This window comes from Pholcus phalangioides, unplaced genomic scaffold (genome assembly GCF_987345545.1).
Source record: "Pholcus phalangioides strain wild (caught in Gottingen) unplaced genomic scaffold, Ppha-v1.0 ptg000039l_1, whole genome shotgun sequence".
In the NCBI taxonomy this organism is placed as follows: Eukaryota; Metazoa; Arthropoda; class Arachnida; order Araneae; family Pholcidae; genus Pholcus; species Pholcus phalangioides.
Genome location: NW_028301625.1, coordinates 16100827 through 16118199, shown reverse-complemented (window position 1 = coordinate 16118199; position 17373 = coordinate 16100827). Strand labels below are relative to the sequence as shown.

Genomic DNA, 17373 nt, shown 5'->3' with positions numbered 1-17373 from the left:
TGTCACTGGAATATGTGGGTGGTACTTTTAGAGTTTTTTGTGATGTAAACGTACCTATTATGAACCGCCGTGGGGTTCAAGGATCTGTCTTAATTCAGTTGCGATAATCGACCACGGCAATGGTGGCGATTGGCAATATTATAGTATGAGTATTTGTACTCACTTACTTTTTGGGTGGTTGGCCATAGACTTCTGCCTGAGATTCACCCATATTTTGACAATATTCTCATAGTGTAATATATGTCTAATGACTCATTGGGTGAACCTGGTCGATTCCCCCATTTGATGTTATTTGTGTTGCCTTTCTAAAATAATTTTGGTGTAAAAAAGTTTGGTGAAAATGATTTTATCACATGAATAGTTTTTATAATAAAAGTAATAGCTTTTTCTGAGTTTTTTAGCACCGATCTGGTAATTATCGGGCTGCTCTAGATGATGAAACCCTGAATGGATTATCAGTGAAGGTGTCGATCTATGCCAATTTAGATGTCCAGTTATTCTACATTCTATGATGTTGGCTTTACTAGTTTCCGAGGACTTTCATCTCTAATCTCTCAGAGATCTTCACCTGGTATTGGTTGCTGATGACTTGCCATAAACTCCGGAACTTTGTTCTTCAATTAGCTGTACTAACCTGGATGGATCTGCATTGTGTTTACCCTGGTCTACGACTGGAAAAGTGATGTTCAGCAGAACATGTTGAATTGTTTGCAGCATGAAGCAGAAATTGTTCTTAACGAAAAATTGAGGGTTAACCTGTTAATGTAAATTCACAAAAATCCACTAAATGTAATAAAGCAATTGAAGTAATACAAAACAAACTTATTTCCTGCTTGTTATCTGCTTTAACTGGATATTTCAAACCGGGCATGTAACCCTTTAAAGGGACATTACATATACATGGCTATTACAGAATGAGATCACTGAACTATTATTTTATGGTACGGAAGCCAGCGGATACCTCCGCCCGCGAGCCAAGGTATTTACTAATAATCCCTTCATGACATATTTATCAATATAATGAAATAATATAATATACAAATAAAAATATATTCTCAAATCCAATGACTCGACTGGGTGTTCTCCCAAGGAATCACATTTAATGTTAAATGCTAGGGCTTTAGTAGTAACTTAAATAACAGAATGGAACATATGGGCCCAAAAGGGCGATATGTTACACAGTAACATGTTGCGCATATGTGTATATGCAAGGTCAATTAAAAAAGGTAATTATTTATTTGGCTACTGCACAATAATTATAAAATTGTCCAATACCACAAATTTTTGAACTGTAAAAAAATAAAAGATAACTCTCATAAAAGACATAAGAAAGTTGATCTAAGCACTTTTCCATCTTTTTTTTTTTAATCCACTTTAATCACCAATATTGATGAATGCTTTAAAAAAATACGACATTAGTTTTTACAGAATTCTTACTTGTCCGATTTCTTTTAGAAGTGTAGATATAACAACAAAAAATCCATTTGAAAATGCCAGAAGTATATATCCATCACTGTACCTAGAAAAGCAAATTAACATCAATATTATCAATAATAAATATTACGCAATTCCAAACTTCTGAAAAAAAATATCACATACAGGGGCGTTAGAAGTATTTCCAACCTGTGGGTGCTCACATAGGTGTATGCAAGGGGGGGGGGGGGGGGTCCCCCACATGAAAAAAGATATATATATTGAATTTTTTAATTTCTGTTATATTTATATATAAATACTATATAACAGTGGTTCTCAACCAGTGCTCTGCGGAGCCCTTGGGGGCTATGGATCAGTGTGCACTTCCCAGAGGCTCCGCGGTTGCTCTGTCAGACTAGACGCGACCCAGGCTCTGTCTCTCCCGGGATGTAAGACTTTTACCCCGTGTGGGTTGAGTCGTGCTGGAGAGAATCAGGGGTGCCGGGCTGGGGCGCCCACCAGGGTGTAACTGGAAGGTGCCCCCTCACCGCACCCCCGACTCTGTCTAAGACCCTAGCTGCAAGCACAAAGCCTGGTCTTCAGGGTTTTCCTCCTTCCAAGGAGACGGCGGCAGCAGCTCCCCCAGTCCAAAATGCAACCAGCCCCGGGAGGGGCCCACAAACCAGAGCAGCGGTCAAGGGGGGGGGTCCCCCAACCACACCCCCCAAGACCCGACACCCAAAATCCCCTGGATGCTTTATTAATTTGATGATATGTACAATTATCGCCTATGTATTCGTATTTGTGGATACCCACGTTACATATGCCTCCACTGGGTGTGGCGTCACTTCTCGGTGATCAGCCTTGGTGCTGGGCCACTTCTTCTATGTCTTTGGCTGGTTGGCTCAGATGAGCCTGCTGTTTGTTTGTGGCCAGCCTAGGTGCTGGGCCACTTCAATGTCGCTGCTGGCTGGCTGGCTCGGGTGAGCCTGTTGCTTCTTTGTGGCCAGCCCAGGTGCTGGACTACTTCAATGTCGCAGCTGGCTGATTGGATCGGGTGAGCTTTTTTTGGTTTGTGGCCAGTCCAGGTGCTGGGCCACTTCTTTGCCGCCACTGGCTGGTTGGCTCGGGTGAGCCCGTTACTTCTTTGTGACCAGCCCAGGTGCTGGGCCACTTCAATGTCGACGGTTGCTCTAGGGCAATAAAATAAATCTGTGAATCTGATAAATAAATAAATGAAAGGAGGCTTATGTGCGAGGCTCGCCATGGAAATAATATACTAAAAAGACAGAACTCTGTGAGACCAAAGGTTGAGAACCACGGCTTCATTGGCGTACGCAAAGGGGGACCCCCCACAAGCCGATATTATATTTTCATTTTGCGGGGAAAAACGTAAACCTTCCGAGAAGAAAAAAAATTGAAAACATCTCCCTCGAGAAAATTCTGCGTACCCCTATGCACGGCTGTATATTACAGACTTGCAAGCACTTTCAAACATATATTTTTGCATGATACAAGCAAGAAGGCTAACTACTTGCATGATAAATTTTCTCCTAATGTATAAGGTGCAGTAGAGAGAGTTATGCGTTAGAGTTTATGATGTGGTGCTTGTTCCAAGGAATAGGAAATTTAGTTTTTAATTTTGCACTAAACAGTATTTACATTTGGAGGAGGTAGGAGATGTGAAAAATCCAGGTCTAGGATTCAGTGAAAGAAGCTAGCCTGGAGCGGGGTAGACCAAGGTGTGGGGTCCCAGGGTGACTCCTTGACGAAATTATCAACAGTGTGGCACATAGTTTTGGTGCTCCTCTGGCTTATAAGCTGTAAAATGACCCTGAGAACCCGCCGCTGTATTATTTCTTAGCTAGACAAAATGCACAAAAAACATTTTTTTTCCTATGAATCATTTATAGTTTGAATTTTACTGATAGGCCCTGCCTATGTATGAGAGGGAACTATGGAACTATAAGGAGGCATGGGAACAACTGCCCCGTGCGGAAAAATTTAGGGGGCGGCCGTTTTCTGTAGGGACAAAGAACACTGTTACAAAATTATTGAATTTCAAAGTTGTGGGGGCGGCAAAATAATGTGGCTGAGACTATTGAGCCCCATCCCCCAATAAATTCTGTGGGGGCATCCCCGATAATTAATGAATATAAAATGCAACGCAACGTTCGCCTGCCCCACCCACAGAGTACAGGCTCGAGTCCCATATATACGGGACTCGAGTACTACTACTAATTGACTACTTTCAATCCCCTCAATGTTTTCTTCATGTTGGTGCCTCTGACAGACAAAACATTTTTTCCAAGTTTTTCTGCAATAATTCTCTTTTTACTTGATTTAGCACCCAAGCTGCCCCTGCCCAGCATGGAACCTTGCGCTATCTATTAATATAACAAAGAATTTTAGATATCGGTGGTTCTCAAAGTGTGCGTCATAACTCCTAGGGATGTCACTGTGAGTTTGCAACATGAATTGTTGTTCTGTGTCAGTTCCGTGCTCTAATTTTTTTTTCCTTTTTTCTTAACTGTTCTGGAAGACAGTGAAGAAACGATGGCTAGAACAAAGAGGGTTGGCAAATCTTCGAGAACCACTTGATACTGTATAAATGAGAAATATATGTATGAGATTTTTATTTCTCAAATCAATTCTGTGGGTGCTCCGCCCCGTGCTACGAAGTACTGTGGGTGCTCGAGCACCCACAGCACCCCCGGCTCCGACACCACTGATCACATATATATACTGTATATAACAATATTCTTATATAAATATATAATATTACTCTTTGTTTAGGGAGATTTCCTGTAGAAAAAATGTACATTAAATTAGATCTATAATAATCAATCCCTAATAAAGGTAGTAGTAGTATATTTCTGCTTTAGGCTGAAGCCAGTGAGCAAAACAAACACAAAGTTACATTAAGAAACAGGAAAACGGGGGGGGGGGGGTCGAGTTGAGATATATACATGTTAAAGACATTGTCGAGAGCATCAAATATGAAATGATGCAATGACAAGTTTGCATCATGAGAAAATGGCACAGCGATAAGTTTGCACCAAGAGAAATTGATGCAGCGACAAGTTTGTATCACGATATGACAAATTGACTGCAATGGATTGTCATGCGACAATTGGCAGTGCGGGATGTATGATCTGTTATGCACATTTTGTCCAGCACACAATGGTGCATGACTTTTACGAAAAAAAAAAGCCAACAGGTTTATCTAAGGTTTCCCTAGGCCAGTGGTTCTCAACTGGTACTTTACAGAGTCCTAAGGAGGGCTCTGTTGCCACCCGAGACAAATAAATCAGTAAATTTGATGAATAAATAAATAAAATAGACACATGAGTCTCTGCAATAGGAATTATATACGGTTCTGCAAGTCAAAAAAGGTTGAGAACCACTGCCTTAGACTAGAGCTCTATCAGCATTCTGCAAAAGTAATTTTTAGGGGCGGCACACAAGACTGCACCCAGCCAGCTGATGAGCTCGACCTGCCCCTGTATTGACATACCATTTATACTCGACAACACTACCATACTTTTCTTGGAAGGCCAAAACAATCGGGTTATCCGGGTTGTAAATATTCAGCAAGTACAATGACTTTTTATGAAGAATTAAGCTGACCTAAAAATTGAAAAAAAATAACATAAATTTCAAATATTGAGACACACATTTTTAGGTTCATAAGACACTTTCTCCCTTATTAGACATACTCAGATGTCTAATAAGGAATGTTAAACAGCAAAAATGTTCATGCATAAGTGAAAAAAATGTTGAGGTGAATTTCATATTGGCTCTCTCATATTAGTCAAGTCATATAATTTAGTACTAAAATTTTTTTTGTGACACTTCTTACTTTAACATAATGTTCAAAGCTCAATAAACATTGGTTAATGTTTAAAAAGATTGGAAAGAATCATGTAAATATTGTCACTACCAGAGGGCGGGAAAGTGTTTCTCCCGTTGCTCTTCAAAATGGCCTCAGAGACTGCTTTCACAAATTGTACCTCTGTTTTCACTTGATAAATTATAATTTATTGTTGGTTGTATTATATTTATTGTTGGTTGTATTATATTTATTGTTGGTTGTATTATATTTATTGTTGGTTGTATTATATTTATTGTTGGTTGCTGAAGATTCCTGTAAGATGCATTCAAGGACCTCTCACGCAACTACATGACTTTGAACGAGGTCGTATCATTGGTGGATTATGGTGAAAAATCTAATGTGAAAGATTGAAAAATATCTGTTTTTAAGTAAGCTAGGAAAGATACTCCCCCCTGACAAAATCGTGATAAGAACTTGTTTTGTTGTCAAGAAGACCCTCGTCTCTCTTTCATTAAGGTACATCCACAGGATTAAAATGAATTCATAGATGAGAAAAAAGATGACAGCTAGATCCGCTCCTATTCACACATTTTTTTGCTTGTCAATCATTTATAATTACATACACTGTACACGGATCCACCATTGTTTACATCTATAGCTCACAGGTACAGTATTTACGATTGTTTAGAAGTGGATTATTGTACAATAGAACGAAGCTATCGAGTTGGGAGATGAGAGGATTTAAGTTACAAGAAAATACCAACTGTGTTGAACATCATTGACTATAGAAAACTGAAAATGAGTTAGGTTGAAAAGGTGTTCAGTTGACCGAGTTTTTCGGAAAATTGATGTTTGGATAATTGGTGTTCTACTGTACTTTGTTTTACATATGTCCCTTATCCACCTGAACTACCCAGTAGGCCTATGGAGCAATCCTCTGGAACCTCTTTGGAAAGATTCTTTGACGGTTCTTCATTATAAGTGGATGTACTTATACATCTCTAAATTTCAGAAAAAATATGATGATCTCACTGTATTTTCTCCACTGCTTTTTTCATCCTGCTTCATAGAAGAAAACTGAACTAAAGATGGATCTGCTTTCAAATTTGTTTGACATACAGTATCTCCATCTGCATTGCTAACGGTCAAAACCTTGTCATTCCCAACAAGAGCAATATAGTTCTGCTGACTCCAGGCTCCACAAGTTATCTGTTTGCTATGCTTGTTTAGAACTGGAACTTTTCTAAAAATATTTATTAATACATTACAAAAAGTTACATTAATACATTAAAAGTTTTATTTTTGTAAATAAAACTCAAGATTTGACAACCCATTTTTCATTCTTACAGTACACAATACAAATTAATAGAAAAATTGAATAAATCTGTTTCACAAAATATGATCTTCAAAATTTTTTTCTCACCTCGATGTACGATGATTGTAAATTAGTAAATTGCCCTTTGATGTCCCGACAGCCAACAGAGGAGCAGTTTTAGACCACTGAATGAAAGTCAATGCGTCCCTATAAGAAAAAGTAAAGAATAATTTTATATTTACTTCAAATAATACCAAACAATGGATGTCCTTTTTATTTAAAAAAAACAAAAAACTATCATGACAGAACATTGTGAGTGAAAAAAGGCTTTAATCTTAATTTCATCAGACATAATTTTTTACCTTGGTTTCTTAGATTGGATTGGATTTCCAATTTATTGGCGCAAGGACCAATTTGGCCAAACTGCGCCAAAACATGACATAAAAATAAGAAAAATGTCCTTTTATCATGTCAAAAAACGAAAACATATAAAAAGGAACATGAAACGTAAAACAATGACATAAATTGTAAAAACTATAATTTGTCATATAAACCAATGGCCTTGATGAATTTAAAAATGCGAGATGCATCGCTATTGTCATTTAAAATGTCATGAAGTGAAAGATGACTCTGACCAAAAGCGGTCGTAAAATGATAACGATGATGTGAACAAGTAAAAGCATGAGCAATGGTCAATGAACTTTGACAATGAGGGCACTCTGGTTGACTCTCTTGTAATAATAGATATGATTGTGTTAGGCGACTGTGTCCTATGCGTAACCGGGCAAGCAGAACTTCCTCCTTTCGGTTAGTTCTGCAGCTCGAATGCCAAAGGCCAAGTGTAGGCTTGATGGCATGAAGTTTATTATTTATTTGATTGTTCCAGTGCTCCTGCCAGCGGCGATGCATCACTTCCCGGAGGATTGAGAAGTGGTCACTGGCAGGTATCAAAAGGCTATTATCAATGTTAGTTGTTGTACGAGCTGCGTTGTCTGCTTTTTCGTTGCCCGGTATTCCTACATGACCTGGTACCCAGTAAAATTTTACTGTGGTACCATGATGAGTGAGGTAATGTAGTTCATGAAAAATGGCATGAATGAATGGATGAGTGTGAAACGTACAGGAACTCAGTGCTTGTAATGCGCTGAGAGAGTCGCTATAGATGATGCATCGTCAGTGGCGTTTGTGTCGTATATGATGTAGAGCCTGAAGGATTGCGTACAGTTCTGCCGAATATATAGTGAATGTGTCAGGAAGTTTGAAAGATGTCTACTCACAGCAGATATAGGCACAACCGACATGGCCAGGGCTCTTGGAGCCGTCGGTATATATGGGGAAGTACCTGTTGTACCTACCCCTGTGCCTAAAGAAAATCTGTCGATATATGACATCTGCTGTGGTGGCTCTATGGTATAATGATAATGAAGGAGAGACATCTGGCAGAGACTGCTCCCATGGTGCCAGTTGCCAAGCAACTGGGGCCACACGGCTGATGTCTAATTCTAGTTCTTCCACAAGTGCCCTCATATGAAGACCGTAAGATGGAACACATGAAGGTCGAGCAGCAAAAAGTCTATGAAATGAGGGATTAAAAATGACACGATGAAGTGGATGACCTGGAAAAGATTTCATCTTGATATAATATTTCAAGGTTGCTTGCGTCTTGATGTCAGTGATGGCTCGTTGCATTCGACATACAGGCTCTCCATTGGAGACGTCCGGAAAGCTGCAGAGAAAATCCGCAGGGCGAGATGGTGGACTGGGTCGAGCACACTCAGATAGCTCCGAGGTGCTGACCCGTATACAATGGAACTGTAGTCGAGCTTTGATCTTATTAGAGCTTTATACAAGTGAATGAGTGACTTACGGTCTGCTCCCCATGATGTAGACGAGATGACCTTCAAGAGGTTCATCGTCTTCATGCAACGAGCTCTCAATTGTGCAATATGAGGTTTGAAAGTAAGTTTTTTATCGAATGTGATGCCGAGGAATTTTGTACTTCCTACTATTGGTATTTGACTATTGTTTAGAAACAATTGTGGGTCATCATGTAGGTCTCGACGCCGACAAAAGTGCATAGCGACAGTTTTGTCAGCAGAGAATGAGAAGCCGTTATTATGTGCCCACTTGCTGATCTTGTTGAGTGCGGTTTGTAATTGTCTCTCGGCTGTCCTCATATTCACTGATTGATATGATATCAACAGATCATCCACGTAAAGTGCACCAGTGACAGACAACGGGAGTTGGTTCAACACACCGTTGAGTCTTAAAATAAACAGTGTAACACTTAAAATACTACCTTGAGGTACACCTTGTTCTTGGATTTGGGGAGCTGATAATGTACTTCCGATCCGTACCTGGAAGATGCGTCGAGTGAGAAAGTTCTTAATAAAAATGGGCAAGTTGCTCCGCAAGCCGCAATTATAGAGGTCGGAAAGAATTCCGTGCCTCCAAGTACGGTCGTAGGCCTTTTCTATGTCGAAAAATATGGCTAGCATATGCTCCCTCTTCACAAATGCTTGTCTTATTGATGTCTCAAGGCATAACAAATTGCATGTTGTAGACCTGAACCGTCTAAAGCCGCTTTGATGTTTAGATAAAATATTGTTAACCTCAAGGTAGTCTACAAGGCGATAGTTGACCATACGTTCCATGAGCTTACATAGACAACTGGTCAAAGCAATAGGTTTGTAACTGTTCGGTTGTTGAGAATTTTTGCCAGGCTTCGGGAATGCAAGAACTATGGCTGCTCGCCAGATGTCAGGGAATGTATGATTGACCCAAATCCGATTAAATAAAATGAGTAAATGTGACAGTGATTCTGGTGAGAGATGTCGAATCATGGAATAATGAATGGCATCGGGCCCTACAGCTGAGTCAGGACTTCGCTGCAAGGCCGTCGTCAGTTCATGAAGGGTGAACAATGAATTGTACCCCTCCGGTGTAAAAGGCCGGAAGGTGTACTATGTACATTCTGCTGATGATTTAATGGGATGAAACGATGGGGGATAGTTCGTATCGCTGGAAACGGCGGCGATGGTGTCCGCAATATCCCTCACATCGCTGATGATAGTGCCATTGGTATTTAAAATGGTGATGGGATGAGATTGATAATGACCATTGATTTTTCGGATCCGGTCCCAAATGATTTTGGATGAAGTTGATGAATTGATTCCCGTCGTAAACTTTTGCCAGGACTCGCGTTGAGCCTGGCACCAGGTTCTTCTCGCTATCGCCTTTGCTTTTAAAAATGCCAACTTGTTTTCATGGGTAGGATACCGCCAAAACTTACTCCATGCTTTCTTTTGAGCTTTAATTGTAAGATTGCATTCATGATTCCACCAAGGTTTAGGAAATTTAGGAAGTTTCGAGGAGACTTTGGGTATTGCTTCATTGGCTGCTGAGATCATACAACTGGTCACAAGGTCGACACAATGGTTGACTTCGGGTTGTGAAACCATATCCTCCGTGATTTCTGCCTTGACCGTGAAGTCAGCCCATCGGGCGGCCACAAGCTTCCACCGAGGAGGTCCCTCAGGTATGCTATGGCGTCGGTCAAGGCACTTAACCACTAGAGGAAAATGATTGCTCCTGTGGAGATCTGGATCAACCGACCAGGACCAGTTGGGCAAGAGTGTGGGTGAACATAACGATAGATCTATTGCAGTGAAACTATTGTTTGGGGCATGGAAATGAGTGAAACTGCCATCATTCATGATGGCAAGGTCCATATTGTCTAACAGACGTTCAACCATTTCCCCACAAGGGGTGTTGCTGTTAGAACCCCAAATCATATTATGTGCATTGAAGTCTCCAAGAAGAAAAAATGGTGGTGGTAATTGATCAATCAGATCTTCTAGATCTCTCTGTACGATGGTGTCATTTGGTGGCAAGTAAATGGAACAGATGGTAATTCTTAGGCCAGTAGAGATTTCCACCGTGATGGCTTGCAGGTTCGTGCGCAGCATTAGAACGTGCGACGACACGTGATGTGGAACCAGCAGAGCAACACCGCGGCAAGCCCTACTCCTGTCATCGTAATCGATATGGAACAGGGAATGTCGCCTGATGTTCCATGTCTCCAAGGGCTTCGTAAAAGTTTCCTGGAGTGCCATGCAAACAGGATGATAGTGATTGATCAAATCCTTGAGATCTTCATAATTGGATCTAAGACCACGAATGTTCCATTGGATTATGTTGGCCATAAATTAGGTAGAAATAGACGGTTCGAGGTCTTTGAATTTATTCCGGCCTAGTTTCTGGCGAGTACCACCAGATTCTGATGGATTATCAAGATCCATGTCACCAATTGACTTGTCATCAACTAGTGACACATTCTTGAGGGTGGGACATTTTATTGCTCTCTGTATTGCTTTTCTTGAATATCCGGTCTTTAACTTTTTAGATTTATTTCCAGAATTAATCTTGGGTTTAGTACCAGTAGGTTTTTTGAATGCGTGCGCTGTTGCTTTTCCTGCTTCTTCTTCGGAGGTAGTGGACTCCCTCCGAAATCCAGCAGAGCAACAGCAGCCACAACTATTACACGGTTGGTTAGATGATGATGTTTGAGTTGATGTATCAGCTATTGGTTCAGTCTGAGTTGTTACAGATGCTTTGGTGATATTGTTAGTCGTATTAGCTGTTGATGGATTTGTTACCATGTTAGCGTATGATCTACTAGCTATTGGAGTTTGGTTAGGGATTATACGACGGCGTGCTTCAATATATGAGATGTTATTAAGGACCTTGATCTTCTGGATCTCTTTTTCTTCATTCCATTTTGGACACTTTCTGTCAAATGCGGGGTGGTCGCCACCGCAATTGATGCACTTGAATGGTAAATTATTGCAGTTGTCCGAAATGTGGTCATTCTCACCGCATTTTGCGCAGGTGGGTTGACTGCGGCATGCCGTTCGTGAGTGACCGTATTTTTGGCAGTTAAAGCATCGAACAGGGTTAGGAATGTATGGCCGGATTTTGAGGTTATAATAACCTATTTTGATATCTTTCGGTAATGTTGGTGATGAAAATGTGAGAATTATATTACGTGTTGGAGCTGGATTGCCATCTTTGCGACTCATAATATGTTTGGCTGATGTTACGCCTTGAGACGCCAGCTCTTGTGTTAGTTCTTCTTCATCCATGTTAATTAAGTTAGTATCTGAAATAACACCACGTGAATAATTCAATGTGGGATGGATTTTGACTGTTATTGGAATGTCTCCGAGAGATGTGAGCTTTTGAATGCGTTCGGCTTGTTTGGATGTGTTCGTTTCGATGAGAAGGTCTCCTGAACGAAGGGCCTTCACTGATTTTAAGGTACCTACTGTGCCATAGAGAGCTTTATCTATTAGAAATGGTGATACTTTGGCCAGTTGTTTCTCGGTATCTGAAGAGTGCAGAAAGAAGAATGAAACAGTTGATGAATTTGAAGCAGCAGTTACAGTGACATGTGTTTGGTTCGAAGCAGTTCGTTGACGTTTTGGTGCATTTTGATTTTTTCCCATATTTGAATGGGTATTGTTCGACTCTCACCCTCCATGCCCACCATGGAGCCCTACGAGGGGACGCGCACACATAACCAATGAAGGTTAGTAGCAACGCCAGGTTAGGTTAGAGCTATACACCACCAAAGCAGGCGAGCAGACGCATTCAAGATCCAAGATCGTCGTGAAGCAGCACCAACAAACCTCAATGACGTCCGGCAGGCCCGGCCCCTCTACCTGCCCAGTAGTGTAACCCCTTCAGCCACCGAGGCGACCACAGCCGATTGACCTGGACGGGGCTAATCCAAGCCTCCCGTTTTGGCTGAATCCGAGGCCAAAGCTAGCGCATCAGGCTAACCAGGATCCCCATCTCCAACCTTACGGGTCTTCACGCACGGCAAACACGCAGGTAGACAGCGTCCCGGATGGAGCATACGCTAGAAGCAATGCCCCATCCGGGAGGACCACTCCCCGCCTGAGCGGGGCCCACAATGAGGGGTTGGACACAGAAGACATAAACATGTACAGGACAAAACGAGACGCAAGACATGTACTGCAAGATGTGTAGAAATAAACATGTAATTTGGGCTATTGAAGGTGAAGTATATGAGCACAAAAAGCGATGACAATGAACGTGTGATAGATTTGGCGTTAACCAGAGTGCACCACGAGGAGGCCTATCACATTACACCCCCCCCCTTGGTTTCTTAATGCAGTTTTTGATTTATTTACATGTGTTACATATAGAAGAAGCAATTATTTGTATTCCACTGAAATTTAAGCAAGAACAAATTAAGAAAAAAAGCTTAAATTTTAATTGATACCTACATATTCAACACATTGAACTTGAGATTCTTGATAAAAATCAGAATGTTTTTTTGCAATTTTACTACTATGTTCCAAAAGTTTTCAGACTTATTTTATTATGGAAGAAAGAAAAAAAAACAGGTTCTATCTGCATTCAAAGTTCTTTTCAAAGTAACTACTCTGTCAAACTATGCATTTTTGCCATTGTTCATACAAAGATGTAAATACGGATTACAATTTTTTTGTCCCACCCTCCAGTGCCTTCATCACTGCTTGCTGCACTTCTTTCGGAACCTGAGAATTATTGCCTCTTAAGCATATTTTTTATCCGAGGAAAAAGTAACATGGGGCAAGATCAAGGGAACAAGCTAGTTGTGAAAGTATTGGAATGATGTTGCAACATGTAATCTGACACCAGGAGGGACCCATGAGTCCTTAAATGTCTGCATGATTTGGTAAGACACAAGCGACCAGATTTTTGGAAGGCCAAGTCATGGGTGTTCTATTACAACAATGTGTCAGCTCACAGGTCCCCCCTGATGTCAGATTACCTATCAAAACATCACATTCTAATACTTCTACAACCAGCTTATTCCCCTGATCTTTCCCCCATGCGACTGTTTCTTTTTTCCTTGGATAAAGAATTTGATTAAGGGGCAATGATTCTCAGGCTCCAAAGAAGTGGGGCGATCAGCGATGAAGGCACCGGAGGGTGTGACAAAAAAGGCTTGCAATTCGCATTCATATCATAGTATGAAGAATGGCAAAAATGCACAGGGTAGTTACTTTAAAAGAAAAAAAAAACACAGGCACGCACGCACACGCACACACACACACAAACAAACAAACAAACAAAAAGGTTCTATCTGTATTCATTCATTCTTTCACAATAAAATAAGTCTCTGAACAGTATATCTTTGAAAATGGCATCTTGTTTTGAAATGGGGATGGTGATTGAAGAGCTTAAGAGCAAGTTGAACTTTTTTTGTGGCTTCAAACTATTACAAACAAAGGATTTTTGTCCACAAATTTAACAGTTCAATTTTTTCTTCTAAACTTAGAGCTTTTATTTTTAATATTTTCTTTATCATGAAAGTTAACTTGCATCATAAAAATCTTGAATCAAACTTTCAAAAATGAGATGCAGACAACCTTTTATATTTGCGAGGATTCATATTTTCAGAGTCACGGTGAATATGAAAAATCCAAGAATACACCAATCCTTATAGTTTAGTATTTTAGGCATGTATATCATTTTTAGTTGAACACGATTAGAAGAAAATGATCACTTTTGTGCAACTACGGTAGAAAAATTGGTCAAATGGAAGGTAGCAATTCTCAGTGAGCTTTTCTGGAAAAGCATTGTTATTTTTACTTCATTTCTTCAAAAATATTAGAGTAAGTTTTTGGTACAAAATGTACCAGAAATAGGATTTTTTGGATGCTATGTCAAAACAAATCTTAGCAAAAAAGGTGATTTGTCTCCTCCAAAAATCAAACCCGTCCCTTTGCATACCAGGAAAGTGAGCTAACCAATACAACAGAGAACACTTTTCATCACATTATAACACACATTATTAGTGTTAAGTGCAGAGATGACAACTTTGTTGAAAATTTTTCAGTGTTGACGTCAAAGAAAATGCTACATAAATCAATAAAAAATTGTGTTTCAATTTTGGATCTTAAGAGCCTATCAATATTTTTTTCATTTGATCTCAAGCTCATGGACATATTTACTTTGTGCTAGACTTCTTGTGTTTCACTGATTACATTTTATACACATATGCAAAATACCTTTTTAAAAAATAAGAATTTGACATGAATGTGCTTATAAAAAGCTTTAGAGTGTGCTTATAAAAAAACTTTATTCACCTTAAACCAGTATCAACATGGTTTACTCTTCGAGAATTAGAATCAAACAGAGTTACAATCTGCGAACGGTCACAAATAATGCTCAATATATCACCATCTTTGTCCCATGATAAACCTGAACACATCCTAAAAGAAATATATAATAATAGCATGTAATAAATCATAATGTTTCATGTGTAAATTTTTTGTAAATCATAGAAATTTATGAAATAAAAAAGTAATATCATATTTCTCAGCGTATCTGCTTTTAACTACATGCTCCAACACAGGTGTGATTGGATTTTTTTGCTGTGGCTCTTTATTGGTTCACCTAAATTATTTTTATAATTGAATGAAATCTGTCACCTGAATCAGTATTTTTCTACTACTACTATTTAACCGCACATGCATCTGATACACTTTCCTCTACAGAATTTCGAACGAATTTGAACATGCCAGAACATAAGTGTTCTGAGTGTATGTGTGGCCCTAAATTATCTATGTTGTCGAGTTGTGCTAGCTTTGTGTTCATGATGCCACCTGTTTTCTATTTTCTGAAGTAAAAATGGAAATGCTTGAATTTTCATGTTATGTCGGTATCAATGTTGTAGGTCTCCCTGCTCTTTGTGGAGAGACTTTTTGAAATTGGAGACTGGCTCGCATTCGTGCCTTGAACATGGAAAAATACAGAAAAAAAACTTCAGCCAACCACCACTGTACAGTCCAGCACGACAGCACAGCGGCTAGTATTTTTCTACCTGGGACCATATGGTGATGCTTGTGGCACTGAAATATTCTGAGGGAGCCATGGGTGAAAATCAAGGAAAAGAGGAGACTTGGCAGGTAATTAAAGGGGCCCCAAAGAGTGGTAGAAAAAAATGTAGATGTAAAGAGATAAAATAGAAACATGGCCCTGGGAGAAGAGTTAAAAGAAAATCTTCTTAGAACGAGGTAGTACCTTCACAAGAGGAAGGCCAATGGCAGGGAAGCCAGAACATATGTGCTCATGTTGCTCAAGCAATACCAATCATTTGAATGGTATTACTCAGCAACACCAATCATCATTTAAGCATGAATCTTATATTGCACTGAAAGCTGTTTTTTTTAAACATGCTGAAAAAAAAGATTTTTAAATTACTATTTATTTGGATTTGCATGTTTTTTCCCTCACTCTTTATGCACTACTGATGGCAAAAAGACACCATTCACCTAGCCCCCCCCCCCGGGAACCTTCTTGAAAACCAGGGGCAGCTTAAGCAAAGGTGCAAGGGGTGCAGTGCACCCGGGCAAAAGGTTGTAAGAGGCGGCAATGTAGACTTTAGTTAAGACCTCAAAATTTAACACAGTAAAAATTCACATGACATCATGCTTTTGAGTCATACCTCGACAACGAAAACTTTGAGAAAATAGACAGTGCCACTGACCATAATACCAGAAACAAGAATGTAAGCTATCCGGAGGCGAGAGACAAAATCTGTACCCGTGCAGGACTTATTTTTTGCACCTCCTGCCCCCCATAGTCCTACATCAGGGCCCCTAGGCTACTTCACCAAACACCAACTCTGGCCATATCGCTATATTTCAATTTACTGCCAGTAATGAGATGGGTTGGAAATGAAGGCACTGTCTATCAGTGGTCACCTCAAGTACATTAGGGAAAATATCTATATCCTCCTTTGGATTCAAGTCCGGGACCATGGCAGCAACCTTCACGGTGGTAGATGAGCACCTTACTACCACACCACTCGGGCAAGGCCATTGGAATCTTTCATGGGGCCCAAGCCAGATTTTCCATGGGGGCCCCTTCTACAGTTAATTTATAGAGTGAAAGCAAAAAAAACTTCCTATAGTGTGGGTGTGCGGTAAATTTTTCATGTGAAACAATGAAACTTCTAAATTAAATACGGTGGGAAAAACTGAATATTTTCAGAAGAAAAAAATATTCTTTGCAGTAGAATTCCCCATAAAGCCCTGACCACCTTACTGCACGTTCCGGAGGCCTCGTGTCCACTGAAAGATGGTACCATGATTTCCGAGAATTAAGGTTGTAAATATAATTCTGGCTAAGCTTAGAACCCCAGATCATCACTTTGCATGAGGGCAGGTCCTGATGAACTAGTCCTGGGCAAAGCGAAATTAAAGCCCCTCTTTTCTGTGATTAGGGTCACAGATGTTTGGTTAGTTAGTGAAAAAAATGTTGTACAAAAATGACAGGGAAGTTCCCTACTTGCCCATGTAGAAATCAGGCCTTGCCCCAGCCCTTTATGTGGACTGAACTCTATCCCAGGGAGTCGAAGATAAATCTTATCTACAAGAATTTGTTCATAAAATTGATTCAATAAGTAGAAAGAGATGGTAGATGTTTTTCTCTGGATAAGACATGGGGGAGAAGGGAATTCATACCATACCAACCAAGAACGGTCCAGGCTGCATCATCTACCAGCAATATTAGCTTTTGTCCCTATGCAAGGGCCGGACTGCCTCAGAAGAAAAAAAAATTATAACTACATGGCTGTTTTGTCATTATTGGCTGACAATACCATAGTTCAGGGACGCCGAAAGTCAAAAATGATTGGTATTGCTCGCTGCGTCAACCTAACTTTCGGTTTCGATATATGGTGTGACCATGCGTACTGCTTTCAACAAAAATGTCCCGTTTTTGGGCT

The 17373-nt window shown here is 40.1% G+C and overlaps 1 protein-coding gene across 4 annotated transcripts in view; it reads right to left on the bottom strand.

Moving 5' to 3' along the window:
• Nucleotides 1-17373, bottom strand: part of Oseg6 (intraflagellar transport protein Oseg6) — a 143076-nt gene that overhangs the window by 105289 nt on the left and 20414 nt on the right. For all 4 annotated transcript variants that reach the window (XR_016195598.1, XM_089253481.1, XM_089253483.1 and 1 more), the window contains exons 4-8: nt 14729-14854; nt 6672-6770; nt 6281-6491; nt 4931-5043; nt 1438-1519 (exon numbers count right to left, since the gene is read on the bottom strand). Coding sequence is in view for 3 of the 4 variants with exons in the window: in XM_089253481.1 (XP_089109607.1) it covers nt 1438-1519; nt 4931-5043; nt 6281-6491; nt 6672-6770; nt 14729-14854 (631 nt within the window). In the remaining variant the exon portion in view is untranslated. The remainder of the gene's footprint in view (nt 1-1437; nt 1520-4930; nt 5044-6280; nt 6492-6671; nt 6771-14728; nt 14855-17373) is intronic.